Consider the following 18,025-nt stretch of genomic DNA (forward strand, 5'->3'; position numbering starts at 1 on the left):
CACCAGCCAGACCCCACCCCTCAGGGTTTCACAGTCACCCACACCATGGCCCTCTAGTTGTGGAGCAAGCATTCAAATGATGAGGCTTTGGAGAATGTTTCAGACTCAAACCTTTTGGTATCAGGCTAACTTTTGGTATCAGGTACTTTACAGGCTTGGACATGTGTCTGCTGTTACATTACAGTCGGTTCTCTGCCCTCTGCCCCGCTCCACCCACCCACCCTCCCTGCCACCCTGTAACCTTTCTCTGTCTTTCCCACAGTGTCGTAGTTAGAATCACACAACACATTGTCTTTTCTAAATCGACTTCTTTCATTCAGCAACTGCTTTAAGTTTCCTTTGTCTTTTCATAGCTCAACACCCCCCACTTCTTCAAGCTAAATTACAGTCTATACTCGGAAGGCAGCATGGTTTATTTCTCCACTCTTCTGCTTGAAGGGCATCTTGGCTGCTCCCAAGTTTGTGCAAAGGTGAATAAGCATCTGTGAGCAGAAGTTTTTAACTCCTCGAAAGGCCGAGGGGCTGTACCTGCCGGATCACAGACAAGAGTCGTGGTATGTGACTGTACCTTCCCACAGCCCCACAAGTGCCCCAGGAGAGTTCCTGTTGCCTGTGCTGGTCCAGGGTTTGCTGTTGTCAGCCTTCTGCATTTGGGCCTTCCTGGTAGGTATGTAACTGGTGTTTCTGTAAATAAAGTTTTATTGGCCCATGTGCACATTCATTTGTGTATAATCTAAGTTGAATCCCTGGCAAGCACGAGGCCCTCAGCTTAGATCCTAAGTACTCATGTATACCTGGAACCATGTTGGGGGCAGGGACAGCCAGTCAGTCTATCTGGAACAGTGAGAGCCAAGCCAACCAAACAGAAACCTGGGGAAAGTAAGGTAGGCATAGATCTATGAAGACACCTGGCACTGATTCTGAGTTTCGCATGCACACACATGAGCACACATCCACAGGCACACATACAGGCACATGTTGCGGGAGGTCCTTCCGCTCCTCCAGCCAATAGCCACCAAGATACCAGCCCATTGGGGCGTGGTATCTTTCCCTTTAAAAAAAGCGGCCACTTCCCTCCTCTCTCTCTTTACTTCCTGCTCCGGTTCCGGCGACTAGACTTCTTCCCAATTGCGTGCGCAGAGGGCTGTTGTCTGGGACCGTGATCTGTAAGTTTATTCCCCTTTAAATAAATACCACCCTATTAATCACAATTCCAAACTGGTGTGGGATTGTTTATGACTTGCGCCTTCATCTGGCACCCAACGTTTGGTTTTAGGACCCCTCCTTCCCCCGCTCGGCTGCTGGCCGCCAGTTCGGCCGCGGCCTGTGCCTTGCGGCCTGTGCCTTGCGGCCTGTGCCTTGTGCGTGGAGCCAGCAGTTTAACATAAATCATCACGCAGTGGCTTTTCTTGCTGCAGTTCTTTATATTTTCCCTTTAGACACTTCAGATTGACTTCAAGTCCCCACGCAGCCTATCGTTTGCCTCGCTACGTGGATTTAAATTCCACAGGACCGCGTAGTCTCTGCCCACGTGGTTTGCTCTTTTCTGAATCGTTTTCAAATCTCCCTTGCAAGCACAGCTCTTAAGCTGAGCGAACCAGAGCACGCGGTTACCGGTTGCGGAAAGCTGCAACCCCTTGGGACGACTCTGTCACGTGGAGGCATACACAGCTTCCGGGTTACTCTTCTCTACCCCTGGATTCTGGGTTTATGGTTCCGTGTACGGAATTGATTTAATTACATTTACTTTGTTGAGCAACTTGCATTTCCCAGTTTTTAACAAATACTAGGCGGACACTGAAACAGGACCCCGTTTTTGTCGCGACTTGGGAACAGCGCCACCTGCTGGATAATAGGTAATATGGCAGTTTTCGTTTCCAACATGAATTTTACTATTTTGACTACCAAAACAATGGGTTTTTTCATGCAAGGTTTATACGACTATGGAGATAACTTAATTTACTGGTTACTAGGTTTCAGTATTCTTTTGAATATTCTATTATTTAGGAAAATTATGGCACTCCTAAGAACCATGCAATCTTTACCAGAAACTAATACAGGTCAGGAGATTCAGGATTCAAAAGCTTTGAAATCACAGGTGCAGAATGGGGACCAAAAAATTGATACCTCAGTGAAATCACTAGAAACACATGTAGCTCAGGAGATTCAGGATTTAAGAGAGACAATGATAAAAAGACTTGAAATGATTGAAGAAATTATTGGAGCTGGTGAACAGAGTAAGAAGGCACAAGGACAGGATACAATGCCACCACCAGCTATTAGATCTGGCTTACCCAGGGTTTTAGCGACATACCCTGTAATTCATTCTGACAAAGCGTCAACTTCTAAAGGCTCAAAGGGAGTCAGAGAAGCTAGATGGATGCCAATAGCAATGAATGATCTAAAAGAAATTAAGCAAGCTATAGTTACCTTTGGCTTGCACTCTGCATATGTTAAGGAAATGATAAGGACTTGGGCTTCTAATGCTAGAGCTACCCCCCACGATTTCCATCAGTTAGTGTCTGCAGTTTTAGATAATGGACCTTCCTTGATGTTTGGAATCTATTTCAGAGAAGAATCCAAACATATGGAACAGCAAGGAAGAGCAAAAGGTGTGGAGGTTTCCCAAGATCAAATTCTTGGTGTAGGAGAATATGCTGACCCACAGGTCCAAGCTCTTTATGATGATGAAGTACTGTGTTTATGTCACCAAGCAGCTTTAAATGCTTGGAATAGGCTACAAGATCCAGCAAAAAGGGTTGAATCATATACCAGAATTAGGCAGGGACAGAGAGAACCCTTTATTGACTTTTTGCAAAGATTAATTAAGGCTCTGGACATAGGGGTAACAGACCCAGAAGCTAGACGACTACTTCTTGAATCTCTAGCTTTTGAGAATGCAAACATAGAATGCAAAAAGATAATTGGGCCTTTAAAGTTTAGATCAGCACCTATGGATGAATGGATTCAGCATACAATGAATGTTGAGACGTTTAGCTATAATGATGAATCTTGGGTAGGAGAAGCGATTTCCAAAGCAATGAGGAGACATCAAACTGCCAGGTGTTTTAATTGTGGTAAATTAGGACATCTGAAAAGGGATTGCAGGCAAAGGATTTCTAGGAATAATATCCCTTCTGGGAATGACAAAAATAGGAGACCTCGGCCTTCAGGTATATGTAGGAGATGTGGTAAAGGCCGACACTGGTCCAACGAATGCAGGTCAACAACAGACAGACAAGGCAACCCGATACAGTCGGGAAACTCCTTGAGGGGCCTCTCGCAGGCCCCCAAGCCAACAGTGGCCCAGTCATTCCCAGTCACAGTAGAGAACGTGCCTCACCAAGAAAATTAAAAGCTCCAATTTCTGCTGTAAAAAATATTACTGGTCTAAATGATGAATTACGCATGGAGGATGAGTCAAAAAACCCAGTAGGACAGAGTAAACGTATATTTTGGCAGACTTCTATTAATGATCAAAGACCAAAGCTAAGAGTCTGTATAAATGGCACTTTTATTGAAGGCTTATTGGACACAGGTGCGGATGTAAGTATTATTACTCCAGAATCTTGGCATCCGAATTGGCCTCTTCAAGAGGTAGATGTTCAGTTCCTGGGAATTGGAACCCTATCTCGTGTAAAACAAAGCACAAGATGGGTTGAATGCATAGGGCCTGAAGGGCAAATAGGAAGACTAAGGCCATATATTGCCAATATCGCAATAAATTTATGGGGCCGTGACCTGCTACAGCAATGGAATACCCAGATTAACATTCCTGTAGTTCCAGGAACTCATAATTCTGGGAAGGACATGATGAGATATTATGGGAAAAGGTCACCAGCCATTCAGGCTGTACAAGAACATACAGCAAATACCAAACCTTTAGAGGTACCAACAGCCCTACCTTTAAAATGGCTAACTGAGAAGCCAATATGGATCAAACAGTGGCCTCTAGCTGAAGATAAATTACAGGCATTGGAACAGCTGGTGCAAGAGCAACTAGATGCTCACCATATTGAAGAATCAACCAGCCCTTGGAATTCTCCTGTGTTTGTTGTAAAAAAGAAATCCGGTAAATGGAGAATGGTGACAGATTTAAGAGCTGTCAACAAGGTAATTCAACCTATGGGCCCACTACAATCTGGAATTCCTTTGCCTTCTCTATTACCAAAAGGATGGCCTCTTATAGTTATTGATTTGAAAGATTGTTTTTTCACCATACCGTTACAAGAAAAGGATAGAGAAAAATTTGCCTTCACAGTGCCTACTTATAATAATTCTCAGCCTAATAGGAGATATCAATGGACTGTCCTCCCACAGGGTATGCTCAATAGTCCTACATTGTGCCAATATTTTGTAAGTAAGCCATTGGAAATAATTCGTAAACAATTCCCCAAGTCCATAATTTACCATTACATGGATGACATCTTGTTATCTGATTCAAATAAAGATACTTTAGAAAGGATGTTTGAAGAAGTAAAGAAAGTCTTGCCTAGGTGGGGATTACAAATTGCCCCTGAAAAGATTCAAAGAGGAAATTCTATTAATTACCTAGGTTACAGAATAGGGTTAGAGAAAATTAAAACGCAAAAGGCACAAATTAGGCGAGACAGGTTAAAGACTCTTAATGATTTCCAAAGATTGTTAGGAGACATTTCCAGTCTACGACCAGCTGTTGGGATAACACCTGATCTAATAGTTCATTTAAACAAAACCTTAGATGGTGATAAAGATTTGAATAGTCCAAGAAAACTGACAGCTGAAGCAGAAAAGGAACTGACAATGATTGAGGAAAAATTACAGGAGGCACATGTGGATAGGGTGAACCCAAATCTTAGCTGCATCCTAGTCATATTGCCTTCCAGAATTTCTCCTACAGGGATTCTAATGCAGAGGGAAGATATTATTTTAGAGTGGATATTTATACCTAATAAACCAAGTAAAAAATTAAAAACTTATGTGGAAAAAGTCTCTGAATTAATTATAAAGGGTAAACTGAGACTTCGTCAACTAGCAGGTATAGACCCAGCAGAAATTATAGTGCCTTTTACTACTGAAGAAATAAAAAAGTTATGGGAAGACAATGAACCATGGCAAAGAGCTTGTGCTAATTTTTTGGGAGAAATTAATAGCAACTATCCCAAAAGTGGTAGACTTAACCTAATAAAGAGAACTTCTTGGATTCTTCCTAGAATTGTACGTGATGCTCCAATAACTGGAGCCCGTACATTCTATACTGATGCAAATAAATCAGGGAAAGCAGGTTATAAGTCAGATGAATTGAGTAAGGTGGAACAAAGCCCTTATAATTCTGTCCAGAAGGCAGAATTATATGCCATTCTTATGGTGCTAAGGGATTTTAAAGAACCTCTTAATATAGTTACAGATTCACAATATGCAGAAAGAGTTATCTTGCATATTGAAACTGCTGAATTTATACCAGATGACACAGAGTTAACTTCATTGTTTATCCAGGTACAAGACATAATCAGGAACAGGCTTTGTCCGATGTACATAACACACATCCGGTCCCATACAGGTCTGCCTGGTCCTCTAGCACAAGGCAACGCTGAGATTGATCAATTATTGATTGGAAGCGTGTTGCAGGCCTCAGAATTTCATAAGAAGCATCATGTCAATAGTAAAGGCCTAAAGAAAGAATTTTCCATTACATGGCAACAAGCTAAGGACATTATAAAGAGATGTCCTACTTGTTCCTTCTATAATCAAACACCGTTGCCTGCAGGGAGTAACCCAAAGGGTACTAAGAGAAATGAAATCTGGCAGATGGATGTGTTCCACTTTATGGAATTTGGTAAATTAAAATATGTACACCACACCATAGACACGTATTCAGGTTTTCAATGGGCTACTGCCCTGAGCTCAGAAAAGGCTGATTCAGTAATCACACATCTATTGGAAGTTATGGCCATCATGGGAATACCTGCACAAATAAAGACAGACAATGGTCCAGCATATGTATCTAAGAAAATGAAACGCTTTTTTGCTTATTATAATATAAAACACATTACAGGTATACCACATAATCCCACAGGTCAGGCAGTTATAGAAAGATCAAATCGTACTATAAAGGATATGCTGAACAAACAGAAAGGGACCGAAAATACCCCCAGAAATAGATTACATAATGCTTTATTGACCTTGAATTTTCTTAACGCTAATGAGAAAGGAACGACAGCAGCAGAAAGACATTGGATAATGGAAAAGTCTGCTGAACTAAATCAACCAATTTATTTCAAAGATGTGCTGACCTCTCAATGGAAGCCAGGAGATGTGCTACGTTGGGGAAGGGGTTTTGCTCTTGTTTCCACAGGAGAAGAAAAATTGTGGATACCATCAAAATTAATAAAGGTTCGATTTGAAGAGGAGAAACCTCTTGGAAAGGAGAAATGACAACTCATCCACAATGATGATATTCCTACAGGTGGTAAGAAAAACATATAGAATGGGGGCAGGGTTCTGTTCTTATCTCCACAGGAAAACACTCATCTTTGAAAAATTCAAGGGATCCTGGATGTTTGGATACTGACAGATGGAAAAATACTTGCCCAATAGGAACTATTAAGAAAACTGAATAAGTTGTGTAAGTAAAATATACTAAACCATATTTCTAAATTTATAGAGCTGGTTTTGAAGTTGGACTCTGGCTCAGTCCCTCTCCAATTCCAAGCCTGTTGGTAAGAGAAAAACCCAGAGTTTCTGGAGTTTCTGTCTCATGTCAAGAGCCATGATAGGGGACAGAAAGAAATATGAGTTTAGAAAACATCTTTGCTTTTCTTCATATCTATCATACTTTTCATTGAATATATCTATCATTCCTTTCATTGAATATATATGTGTGTGTGTGTATGTGTGTGTGTGTATGTCTATATGATTGATGTTTAAGTTTTTCACAATGAACAATGAGTTTTTCCTGAAGTGACATTTGAAGTTTCCAGGAAGAAGATGGGGCCCCACAACAACAACTCCACCTGGTTGATATGACGTCATGATACTGATAGCGCTACTACAAGACCTGTTTTGGATACCAGCTGCACAAGACAGTTCCAACTTGGTTAGCTGAAATGGTGCACATCTTTACAACATTCTGGCCAGACCTGCACAAAATACTCAGAGACTATTTGCAATTTTAAAAGACATCGATCTTGAAATTTAACCATCATTTTACTTTCACAGGATCCCCCAGAAAGAACGTCGCCCCCATGACAGCTGGAAGTAACTCTAGAGGACGACGTCCCCTCTCCCAGTAAAGTTTGCCCTTGGGTTTAGGGACATCATTTAGGGGTTGATTATAAATTGGTATATGGTTGAGGGTTGGGGAAGGAATTTTATAATAAGCTCAGGGATCATTTGAAAAAAAAAAAAAGAGGGATAATAGATTGGTACTTGTTGGTACTCGTGAGTTATTGTTTTGAGACAAATGTATTGGTATCGATTCTTATATATTGATACAAAGTGAAATTATATTGACTATTGTATGCATGCATGTTTCTACCTCTGTTTAAAAACATTTTTTATGTATTGACATATATTGTATTGATATATATTGTATATATTTACCATATTGCAGTGTACATTTCTACCTCTGATTAAGATATTTACATATTGCTTGTGTATTGATATATATTTACCATACTGCAATGTATATTTGTACATTGCTTATATTTGGAGGTCATTGTCCTCATTTGTTTCACAGTTATTTATTGTCTTAGTCTTTAAGTTAGATAGGTATTGAGAATTATATAGATCAATAGTATTCTAAGTTTGTCATTTATAATTAGACTAATCAGGTTCTTTAGATACATAGAGATTATACTCAGTATAGATAGATAATCTTCAACCTCTTCAAAGAGCTGTAGAAAATGGCCTTTAATCTAACTCAGAGTTTTGTGGTAGTGAGACACAATTGCTCCTGGCAACACCGCTCTATTCCCGAGAGAATGTTGAGCACCAAAGACACTCCACCCGGAGCCTTTCTTCTTGGCTGAACTGGCCTTTGGGTAAAGAAATGCCCATACCTCAACCACTGACAGAAATACAGAGTATCTGTGAATGGAAAAAACAGGACTGTCATATCCTGCCAAGACAGGGTAAGATAGTTTTGACAAGTTTCTTGCCTTTGAAAATGGTGTGTCAGTTATGTTAGGCCTTAGCCAAAGTTGGTTGCTTCAACGCTGCAAACGTGACCTTGGGTGATTGCCCAGGTAGCTAGTTGTCTCTGTGATTTGTTGCATGTTTTAGAAGTTGTTTGATTGCACTTCCTAATTACTCAGGTAACATTATTTCCCTTCTCAGATCTTCGATGGGGTTGAAGACTATATAAATGTAGTTACTTTCGACTCATGACTTAGCCAAGCTATTTATTATATAAGACCTAAGCTAGTTAGAATAGGATATTTGTACTTATTGTATATAATTTCATAGTAGGTTTAGAACTCTCTTACTTAAATAAAAGGGGGAGGTGTTGCGGGAGGTCCTTCCGCTCCTCCAGCCAATAGCCACCAAGATACCAGCCCATTGGGGCGTGGTATCTTTCCCTTTAAAAAAAGCGGCCACTTCCCTCCTCTCTCTCTTTACTTCCTGCTCCGGTTCCGGCGACTAGACTTCTTCCCAATTGCGTGCGCAGAGGGCTGTTGTCTGGGACCGTGATCTGTAAGTTTATTCCCCTTTAAATAAATACCACCCTATTAATCACAATTCCAAACTGGTGTGGGATTGTTTATGACTTGCGCCTTCATCGATACCACACCACATACAAAAACAGCAACAGAAAAGAGTCTACGGATCACAAATCCAAAACTATTTACAACCTTGCTCTTTATAAAAAATGCACATGGCAAAGCCGAATTCTAGAGCCATCCTGATTAGGAATGATTATTTGCAAAAATTATTACTGCATATTCATGTATAAAATCCACATATAATAATTATTTTGATAGACAATATACCAGGACACCTGCATGGCTGCCTATTGAGGTTTTGTGTGCTGGCCACATATAGAATCCTACCTCGCACCTATGTGGCAATGGCCTGCTTGCTATAACACATTCTCGCCACAACGGGGAAGAGCATCCATGGCCATCAACCAGTGCACAAATTCTGGCCCCAATTTCTGGTTTCAGAAGCAGATTCCACACCAGCATCCAAGGTGCTAGAAAGGCCTGAAATTGGGGCTTAATGACTGAATTCCAAAAGGCTTTTTTGGGGGGGAGGGAGGAGGTTGAAGTCAAGGCAACCTGCATGCATGGTTTGTTTTGCTGTCTATTAATTCTCTTTCTGGGAACAGACTGTAGTTTACATAAAGATTCCTACAAGAAAATGCAGATCAAGAGCATAGACTGAAGGCTAAGGGATCATATTTCAAATGCTCAAAAGCAAGAATTCGCCACACACACAGAAAAGTGTGAATCCCTGCAAGGGTTAACAGGTTCTTTATGAACTCTTAAACAATAGAATCTACTTTTCACTGGGCAGTACACACAGGGCAAAATGATGCAGTCTAGGGGCAACACAAGGCTCTCTCTCCTTTTGGGGATACTTTTGCACATACAGGAATGTCCAGTGATGTATGCAAGCCAAGGTCTGGTCCACACCAAACTGCACCATGCTTACCGATCCTCCTCCTACACTCAACAGTGCCAGCATCTCCCTGGTTACCTTAACACCAGCAGAGGACCTGGTTACATAGACACCCTCTCCTGGCTGCTCCTCTCTTGATGGTTTCCTGTCTTTGGCTGTTAAACAGTGGGCAAAGGCCATATCTGCACCAGTGTCCTGTAAACACACCCACACTGTTACCCTAAATACCCAGGAGATGAGTGATGGACCAGAAGGTATGCATGCTATAGATTTTAATTATGCCCACTGTCCTTAATAGCCTACATGATAACAGGTGACATCCATGAGCTGTCATGATGTGTGGACACGGTTCTGAGTGCTGTAAACTCTAGTGAGTCTGGAGAAATGGTGCCATGAGGTCGTCCACTCGACAACCACCTTTTCTCAACTCCGAGCAGTGAAACAGAATCTTTGCATGATTGTCATGAGCATTTATATTTCTATTATCTGCAGAAAGGACATCATGGAGTTGGAGGCTTAGTTGAGTGTTAGAGTGTGTGCCTAGCATGTGCAAGGTCTACCCAACATGCAGGGTATGAAGGGAGAAAGAGGGAGGGAGGGGGAAAGGAAGGGAGGAAGGGACTGGGAGAGAGAGGAGGGAGGGAGGGATTCTGAGCTGTGTTCAATGTTGAAGTCTTCCGAATACCGAGAAAGTGAGCAGTTTATCATAGCGCCATATCCCCTCTCTTGTTCTTATCATTCTCGACTCTTGATGTTTTCCATGAAGAACCTTTCAGTTCTTAAGGAACTGATCCCTTTCTCCCACCCTCTCCACTCTGTGTGTCCTTCCCTCCCCATCCTCCCATCATCTCTCTGAATTTTGTATCATGTTTGAAAAGATTTCTAGATCTGTAATTATCTAAATGAATCTTTGTTGGGAAGAAAAGGTGCTCAATGGGTAAAGCACTTGCTGTGCCTTCTGAGGAATCTGAGTTTGGATCCCTGGCATCCACGAAAAAATCTGGCATAGCACTGTGTGTCTATGCTCCTAGTACTAAGGAGGCAGACAGGCAAACCCCCATGACTTGCTGGCCAGCCAGTCTAGACAAAACAGCAAGCTCCAGATTCTACGAGAGACTAGGTCTTAAAATACAATGTGAAATGGCTGCAGAGATGGCCGAGCAGTTAAGAACAACTCTGTCACTATGAGGAGCAGGCTTTGGTGGCCAGCATCCAAGTTTGTAAGGAACACCTGGGAAGTCCAGCACTGAGGAGAGCAGAACCAGGAAGATGGCTGAAGTGTGCTGTTCTCCAGCCTTGCTGAGGAGCAAGCCCAGGACTCAGGAAGAGACCCTACCTTGGTGGAACAGGTGGGAACAATGGAGGAAAACATCATATGCTCCCTTCTGGCATCTGTGCTTCAACAGGCATGTGTCATACACTCAGACACTTATAGACATGGACACGGGCAGATGATGGATGATAGATAGATAGATGGATGGATGGATGGATAGATAGATAGATAGATAGATAGATAGACAGACAGATGATAGATAGATGATAGACAGATAATAGGTAGCAGATAGATAGATGATAGATAGATGATAGACAGATAATAGGTAGCAGATAGATAGATGATAGATAGATAGATAGATAGATAGATAGATAGATAGATAGATAGATGATAGACATACAGATAGGTGGATGGATAGATGGATGGTTAGAGGGATGGATGGATGGACGGATGGACAGACGGACGGATGGACGGACGGATGGATGGATGGACGGACGGACAGACAGGGATAGATGGCTGGTAGATAAATAGGTCCCCTCTTTAGAACTCTATGGTGGACAACTGACAGAGGTTCTTTCCACGACAACCTCTGGCCTCCATATATGCCTACAAGGTTGTGGGGTGTGTGCACACACACAGGGAAGTTTTTGTGTCTGTTCTCTCTACATTCTGTTGGATCTTCTGAGTCTCTTTCCATTGGGAACTGGTCTGGCATTGAGTGGCGGTGAGATGTTCCTCCTTCACAAGCGACTCAAGATTCCCATCCATGTCTGAGGAATCTTTTCTCCACCAGTGTGAAATCTCTTCTTCCTTCTGTAATGTTTCCTGAAGGCTGCCCGTCTGTGTCCAGACTGCATAGGATCCTGTCTGTCTGTCTGCCTGCTCCAGGGCCAGAGGGAAGTGCTTTCCACTGCCACAGCTTCACAGTCTGAACAGCTCCTATTGACTTCTTTCTTGACCTTTTTCTTGGAGTTTCTTAGCTTTTCATGTGTGTTCCATCTAAGTCCATTGATGTTTCCTGAGTAAACCTGTCTGCTTTCTGACTTGAGATGTATTTAACTAGCATACAGGGACACAGGCTCCTTTTCATCCATCCAGCTTTAAAAAATCAGGATGGAATAGTAATTTAACTGATATGCATCCCTCATCTATGGAGATGAACACATTCAGTTGAGAATTCTGTGAAAAATCACAGTAGTGGGCTTCTGAACATCAAAAAATACTTCTGTAATTTTTAAATCATTGTTTGTGACAGGATTGCACTATTTAGCTTAGGCTGGCATTGAACTTAGACTCCTCCTGTCACTGTTTCTGGAGAGTTGAATTACAGGCATGAGTAACCATGCCTGACTTCCACCATAGTTTCCTTGAGGGTGTTGGGGAGTGAACTCAGGATGCTATGCATACTAGGAAGCTAGGAGTGTGTCCCCAGCTCCACCCATGCCATGACAATCCACAGTTACTGCAGAGTGTGTCCTCAGCTCCACCCACTGCCATGACAATCCACAGTTACTGCAGAGTGTGTCCCCAGCTCCACCCACGCCATCACACCACACTGGTTCTACAGAGTGTGTCCCCAGCTCCACCCACGCCACCACAACACACTGGTTCCGACTGTGTTTACAGTGGTTACACTTCTAAATCCATGCATGAAGCTGGCCTGCCATTTCTGTGTGTCCTGGTGAGTCTATCAGGTTATCAATGACAGATTAGCTTCATCGAAATAAATCCAGAGATTTATTTCCTTTCTTCATGATTTCTAGTATTTAAAAAAGCAGAACAAAGGCCGCACTCAAATTCTCCAGTGAGCACCAGCAGGACTGACTTCTGAGAAGGAGGCACCATGTGATTCTCTGGGTGGTGATGTTAAAGCCCCCCACCCATCTTCTCTCTGATAACCAACATTTCCGAGTTTTAAAGCTGCTTTTGGGGCATCTTTGATAATTTATGTTTTTCTGAGAACCTTTGGTCCAGATTTTGAAATCCACAGACAAGGAAAGCGTGGGGTCACATGGCATTACTGTTCCGGGGGCCATCCCTTCACAGGTACGTTTGCATTTGTTCCTTCATTTCTCATTAGGGGAGTTAATCCTATGATCATCTGATTTTTTCACCCCAAGGAAACGAGATCTCAGATGGATTATTAGTTTATCCGGGTCTTTCTGGGGTCTGAAATCTATGCTGACACTCCTGTGAGGGTTTCTTGATCCTATTATTTGAAGCAGGAAGACTTGCCCTACACCTGGGCCACACCTTCTGGTGGTAGCCTGGTAAGAAGATAAGGAAAAGGAACAGTTTGGTTTTTGCCTGCTTGCCTTCACGCTCATTGGCGAGTCCACCTACCCTATTGCTGTGGCGTTTTATCACCAATATTAGAGCCAGCAGCTCTCCAGCAATTCTCCAGGCCCTCAGTGCCGGGTCAGGACTGCTCTGAGCAATGACAGGACCTTGGCCTCTCCAGTGTGGGACAGCCATTGCTGGACTGCCCAGGTCACATCCTGTAAGCCTTGTGAAAACCCCTTTCCTGCATGCTGTTCCTCTAGAGAACCCTGGCCAGTACACTCACCAGCTCCTCCTAGGGGTCCCCGCATGCTGTCCTGGGCCTGTTCCTTCCTGCTGCTTGTCTTCATCAGGAGACTGCCAGAGAGGAAGCTGGTGACTTTTGGCCATGATTGCGCTTGGACACTGGCCCTGTGACAATGGCCCTCTGCTACACTTGGGCAGTGGCCACACCCGCAACAGGGCAAATGCAGGATAGGGCCATGCAGGAACCATCCTGCTTAGACTGGCCATCCAGTCTCAGAGAGAACGACCCAGCATTGCCAGCTTCCCACGCGCCCTGCGGAGGGCTACAGGCTTCCTAGGACCTGAATTTAAAATAAACAAACTGAAGAGTCCTTTGCTTTGGACCTAACAAGCCACAGGCAGCTGGCGCTGTCTCACGTGGCACAGAGGACTCACTCAGACCCTCTGCTGCGCTTCAGAAGTGAAGTCTTCACTTGCAGTGGGCTAGGTTTTGCTTGGGCTTGCTCTGCAGTGCTCGGGGTGCCGCCTGGGCACGCTGGAGCTGTGACCTGTAGGAAGGAGCCTGTCATCATCTCCTCTCCCCTCTGGAGCAGCCCCTTGAATTTGCCTCCTGAGAGTCAAGGCCAAGACCAGCTCATGGACCGTGAGTAGTGGGAGCAACTGCCTTGTCAGTGAACAACAGGTGTCGGTGGGCACGCCCCTGCCACAGGACATATTCATGCTTTAAAATACAAGCTAGTTTTCTCTCACCCTACATAGACAAAGCACACTGATTGCATCGTCAATATAGTTAGCATCTTTCAAATTGAGAGCAGGCTGACTTGAAAGCAACTGAATGTCTGTCGCTCTTAGCTGGGTAGATTTTATTCTGCATTTGAATATATAACAGCATTCTAGCAATTTCCAGGAAGTCCTATGGGTTTATACATGCATTTTAAGTTTAAAAAATTCTCTCACACTAATCAAAACTTACTGTATTCTTATAGGGTTGATCAGCTATTTAAAAAATAATAGTAATTGTGAGATTTTTTTTCCCCTTGTACTTCCTCAAGGTCTTAAACTATTTGACCAGTGTGTAGAAATGCTTCCAAGAGCTACAGTTCTGAGAGTCTAATCTCACTGGTCCTGGGCTCTGTGTGGCTGGAAGATTGACATTTAAACCGTCCTTTATGTAAAACAAGTAAGAGTATCCACTCATTCCGCCAAGGAACTCTGATTTAAAACAAACTCTGATGTCGTGCTTTAGAAAACAGAGCCAGCAGCAAACAAACGTCCAGGGTGGGCCTGCAGACTGAGCTGAAGCCAACAAAGACACTTGTGGGATGTGGCTTCTCTGGCTTCCTCTGCAGAGAAGGGTTTTGAGTTAAACAGCAGCTGAGATCTTAATCTTCCCATCAGACAAGAGCATGCGATGTCTTTGCCCAGAACCAAAGAGACTAGAAAAGGCAACTTGTACTTCTTGTTTGTGAAAATTAACTTATTTTTAAAACTAAGTACATACCGCATAACCAAAATGCGCAAAGTCCATCTCACACCCCCAGTTCCCTTCTCGGGGCAACCAGGACACCCATTTCTTGTGCATTCTCCCAGTTACACTGCTGCGGCTTGGAGGAGTGGTCACAGGTGCTGCTGGGAGCTGTGGAGCCTAGGAGGAGGACATTAGGTCATCGGAAGAGTGACCTTGACGGGGACTCTGGAAGTCCAGCCACCCGTTCTCTTTCTTGGCCACCATATGGAGAGCCCCTCCTCCTCCACACACCCCCTCCGTGCATACTGCTCTGTCACAGACATGGGAACGATGGAACCAAGTGACCGCGGGTGAAACCCTGCGACTCTGGGACCGAACGGCCTTTCTTTTTCATAATCTCATTCACTCAGGCGCCTGCGTCAGGGAAGGGAGTCTGGCTGAGCGGACGCTCATAAACTACGGGCGAATCAATGCACCTGTAGGTTTCCACAATATGTCTGTTTTAGCTTAGCTTTCACTGATTAATGTTTAGATCTAAAAGTCTCTTCAGGGCTCCTCTGCATGTATTTCACCCTCACGTGGGCTGTAATGACTTAGTTATCCAGGACTTCCTCCATCGACTTGGAGGATTGGTTCCAGGGTTCCCACAGTTAGAGAATCTATGAATGCTTCAGTCGTTTATGTAAAATAATATAAAATTTGAAAATACCCTGTGCACATTCTCCTGTGTGGCCAATTGTAACTGCTACACAAACAGCTGTCACAATGTACTGTTTGGGGACTAACAGGAGGAGAGAGGCCCTTGGGTATTCAAGACAGGCTCGGTGTTTCCTTCGCACATACTCCCACACGGCTGGTTCAGTCTGTGGATGGGGGCCCGCCAATCCAGGGCCCGCCAATCCAGGGCCGCCAATCCAGGGCCCGCCAATCCAGGGGCCGCCAATCCAGGGGCCGGTTCTGCAGTTCAGACCTGTGCTAGAGTGTCTTTGGGACCAGCTGCTGGGGACAGGTGGCAGGGTCAGTAAGTGCATCCTGAGTGTCAGTAGAGCCAAGAAGCCTTCTGTACTGATGGGACAGGTTTGTGCTTGACAGCAGGGCCTTGTTACCCCATCCACACACACACAGGGAGTTCTGAAGCAGCACAAGCTGATGAAAAAAGTTCCATTTTTATTTACACTTCCCTCATGGTGACGTTTCCCTTTACACTGAAGGTCCTTCCTCTTTTTCCTGTGATCTGATTGCACATTTTCCTGCTGAGATTTTAGATTTTTTCTTCTTTTAGGACTGAAGGCTGATGAGACAATCGGCAGTATAAATGGCAGTTTCTACAATTTGCCATTTGTCCATTTTTAAGCTTTAATTTTCCAGTTATGTGTTGGTGAATGCGTCTCTGTGCACGAGCAGGGGCCCAAGGGGACCAGAAGAGGGCATGGGATCCCTGGAGTTGAGGGCCATCTGACATGGGTGCTGGGGATTGAATTCAGATCCTCTGCAAGAGCAGCACCCACTCTTATCCACTGAGCCATCTCTTCGGTCTCCTAGATTTTGGTCTTCTGATGTGCAAACACATTTAAACAATTTGAAGTGTGGTTAAACTTGATGATGTTATAGTCAAGAACACGTCTTTTGAACTGTTGATTTTTGCGGAGTGTGGCACATATATTGATAGGTTCTCACTTTGCACATAGGAAGCCTCCAAAAGCTGTCCTGAGCACTCGCTCCTCCGTGGTTTTGGATATGGGCCTCCACTCTTAGCCCAGGACACTCTGTCTCATCTGGCCTTTCTGTTTCCCTGGTTCCCAGTGATCAAATGGAAACCCCAGGCTGCCTTCAACCAGACCCAGTCCAGTTCCTTCTTGCGTGACCCTGTGGAGGGGAGGAACAGCACCAATTCCACCAGGACCCTGAGGCTGTCAGACGCGGTCAGTGCCACCTGGTACATCCTTGCCATCATCGGCATCTATGGTGTGATCTTTGTCTTCCGGCTGGCCAGCAACATCCTCAGGAGAAACGAGAGCTCCTTGGAGAACACTTATTACTCAAACTTAACTTCCGAACTCAAAAGGAAAGGGTTTCAGAGCAAGGTGGCTAAGTGCTCCCTGATCATCCACAATACAGCTGCCCTTCAGCCTCAACAAGATGACCCAGAACCAAAGGGTGAAGATGGCAGGCTCCACACGGGAACCCAGGCGGTCCCTTGAAAGTCAGGGCCAATAGACGATCATTGGGAGGCTTTGGCTGTTTTGCAGGTGGAGGAGTTTGGGGCCTGCCTGGGATCTTGAAGAAGAAACTGAACCCTGGATAAGGGCAGGGTGAGCATCTCTGGCCATGACACTTCTGAGATGAAGAGTCATCAGCAGCTTATGGCTCAGATTTTCCTGGGATAAGAAGAAACAATAGAAGCCATAGGTCAGAGGGAGACTCAGGGTTCTCAGGGAATTCAGGATACTCCTGAGGGCAAAGGGATGGCTTCTTGTCATGGGTGAAGGCTGAACCTGGAGTCAAATTCTTGGGATTAACGTTCACCTTCTAGGAATCGTATCCCTTTTTGAGTGGCAGTTGATCACCTGGAACAAGTGGGACTTGGGATCGTCCCCCAAAGTGACTTCATTTCAAAGACTTGCTCCCTTGAATTTAGGAGCGACGTTGTTCAGAGCTGAAGCTAAGAGTTCTTCAGTTTCTCTGCAAGAGTTGGGTACATTGTACAAGCCAGTCACTTTGGACTCAGGAACCCCAGGTGCTGGTCTGGGGGTGGTTAGCCCTGTTTTGACATCTGAGAACCTATCACTGAGCTTCTGTGAAACTCAGCTTACAGTCACCTGAGGAGAACAGTGCCAGAGCTGCCCACTGCACCCCGTAGATAAGCACTAGGGAGATCCTGCATGTGGCTGGGTTTGCAAATGCAGAGGACACACACAGAGGCATATGGTGGTGGTGGTGGTGGTGGTGGTGGTGGTGGTGGTGGTGGTGGTGGTGGCGGCGGCGGCGGCGGCGGCAATGGGCACAGCGAATGCTGCCGGGTGGTGGCAGCAGCGATGACAATGACGGTGTTGATGGCTTTAGTACTTGGCATTTTCAGAATTCAGATCCTTTTTGAATTAAATTTTAGTTAGCACTCAAATGTACTTATTATATTTCCACACACCATTATACTATGA

At 44.2% G+C, this 18,025-nt stretch overlaps 1 protein-coding gene across 1 annotated transcript; it reads left to right on the forward strand.

The window, feature by feature from the left end:
- The first annotated feature begins 15,736 nt into the window (after positions 1-15,736).
- On the forward strand, positions 15,737-17,068 carry Smim34 (small integral membrane protein 34). The gene is made up of 2 exons (XM_057763806.1): positions 15,737-15,821; positions 16,671-17,068. Exons 1-2 carry the CDS (start codon positions 15,737-15,739, stop codon positions 17,066-17,068), a joined length of 483 nt encoding a protein of 160 aa, XP_057619789.1.
- The last annotated feature ends 957 nt before the right edge of the window (positions 17,069-18,025 follow it).

This window comes from Chionomys nivalis, chromosome 3 (genome assembly GCF_950005125.1).
Source record: "Chionomys nivalis chromosome 3, mChiNiv1.1, whole genome shotgun sequence".
Classification (NCBI taxonomy): Eukaryota; Metazoa; Chordata; class Mammalia; order Rodentia; family Cricetidae; genus Chionomys; species Chionomys nivalis.

Coding starts and splice junctions, on each gene's coding strand:
- Smim34 (XM_057763806.1), top strand. CDS start 15,737: ATGGGGGCCCGCCAATCCAGGGCCCGCCAATCCAGGGCCGCCAATCCA. Junction 15,822..16,670: donor GGCCGCCAATCCAGGGGCCG/GTTCTGCAGTTC, acceptor CCTGGTTCCCAG/TGATCAAATGGAAACCCCAG.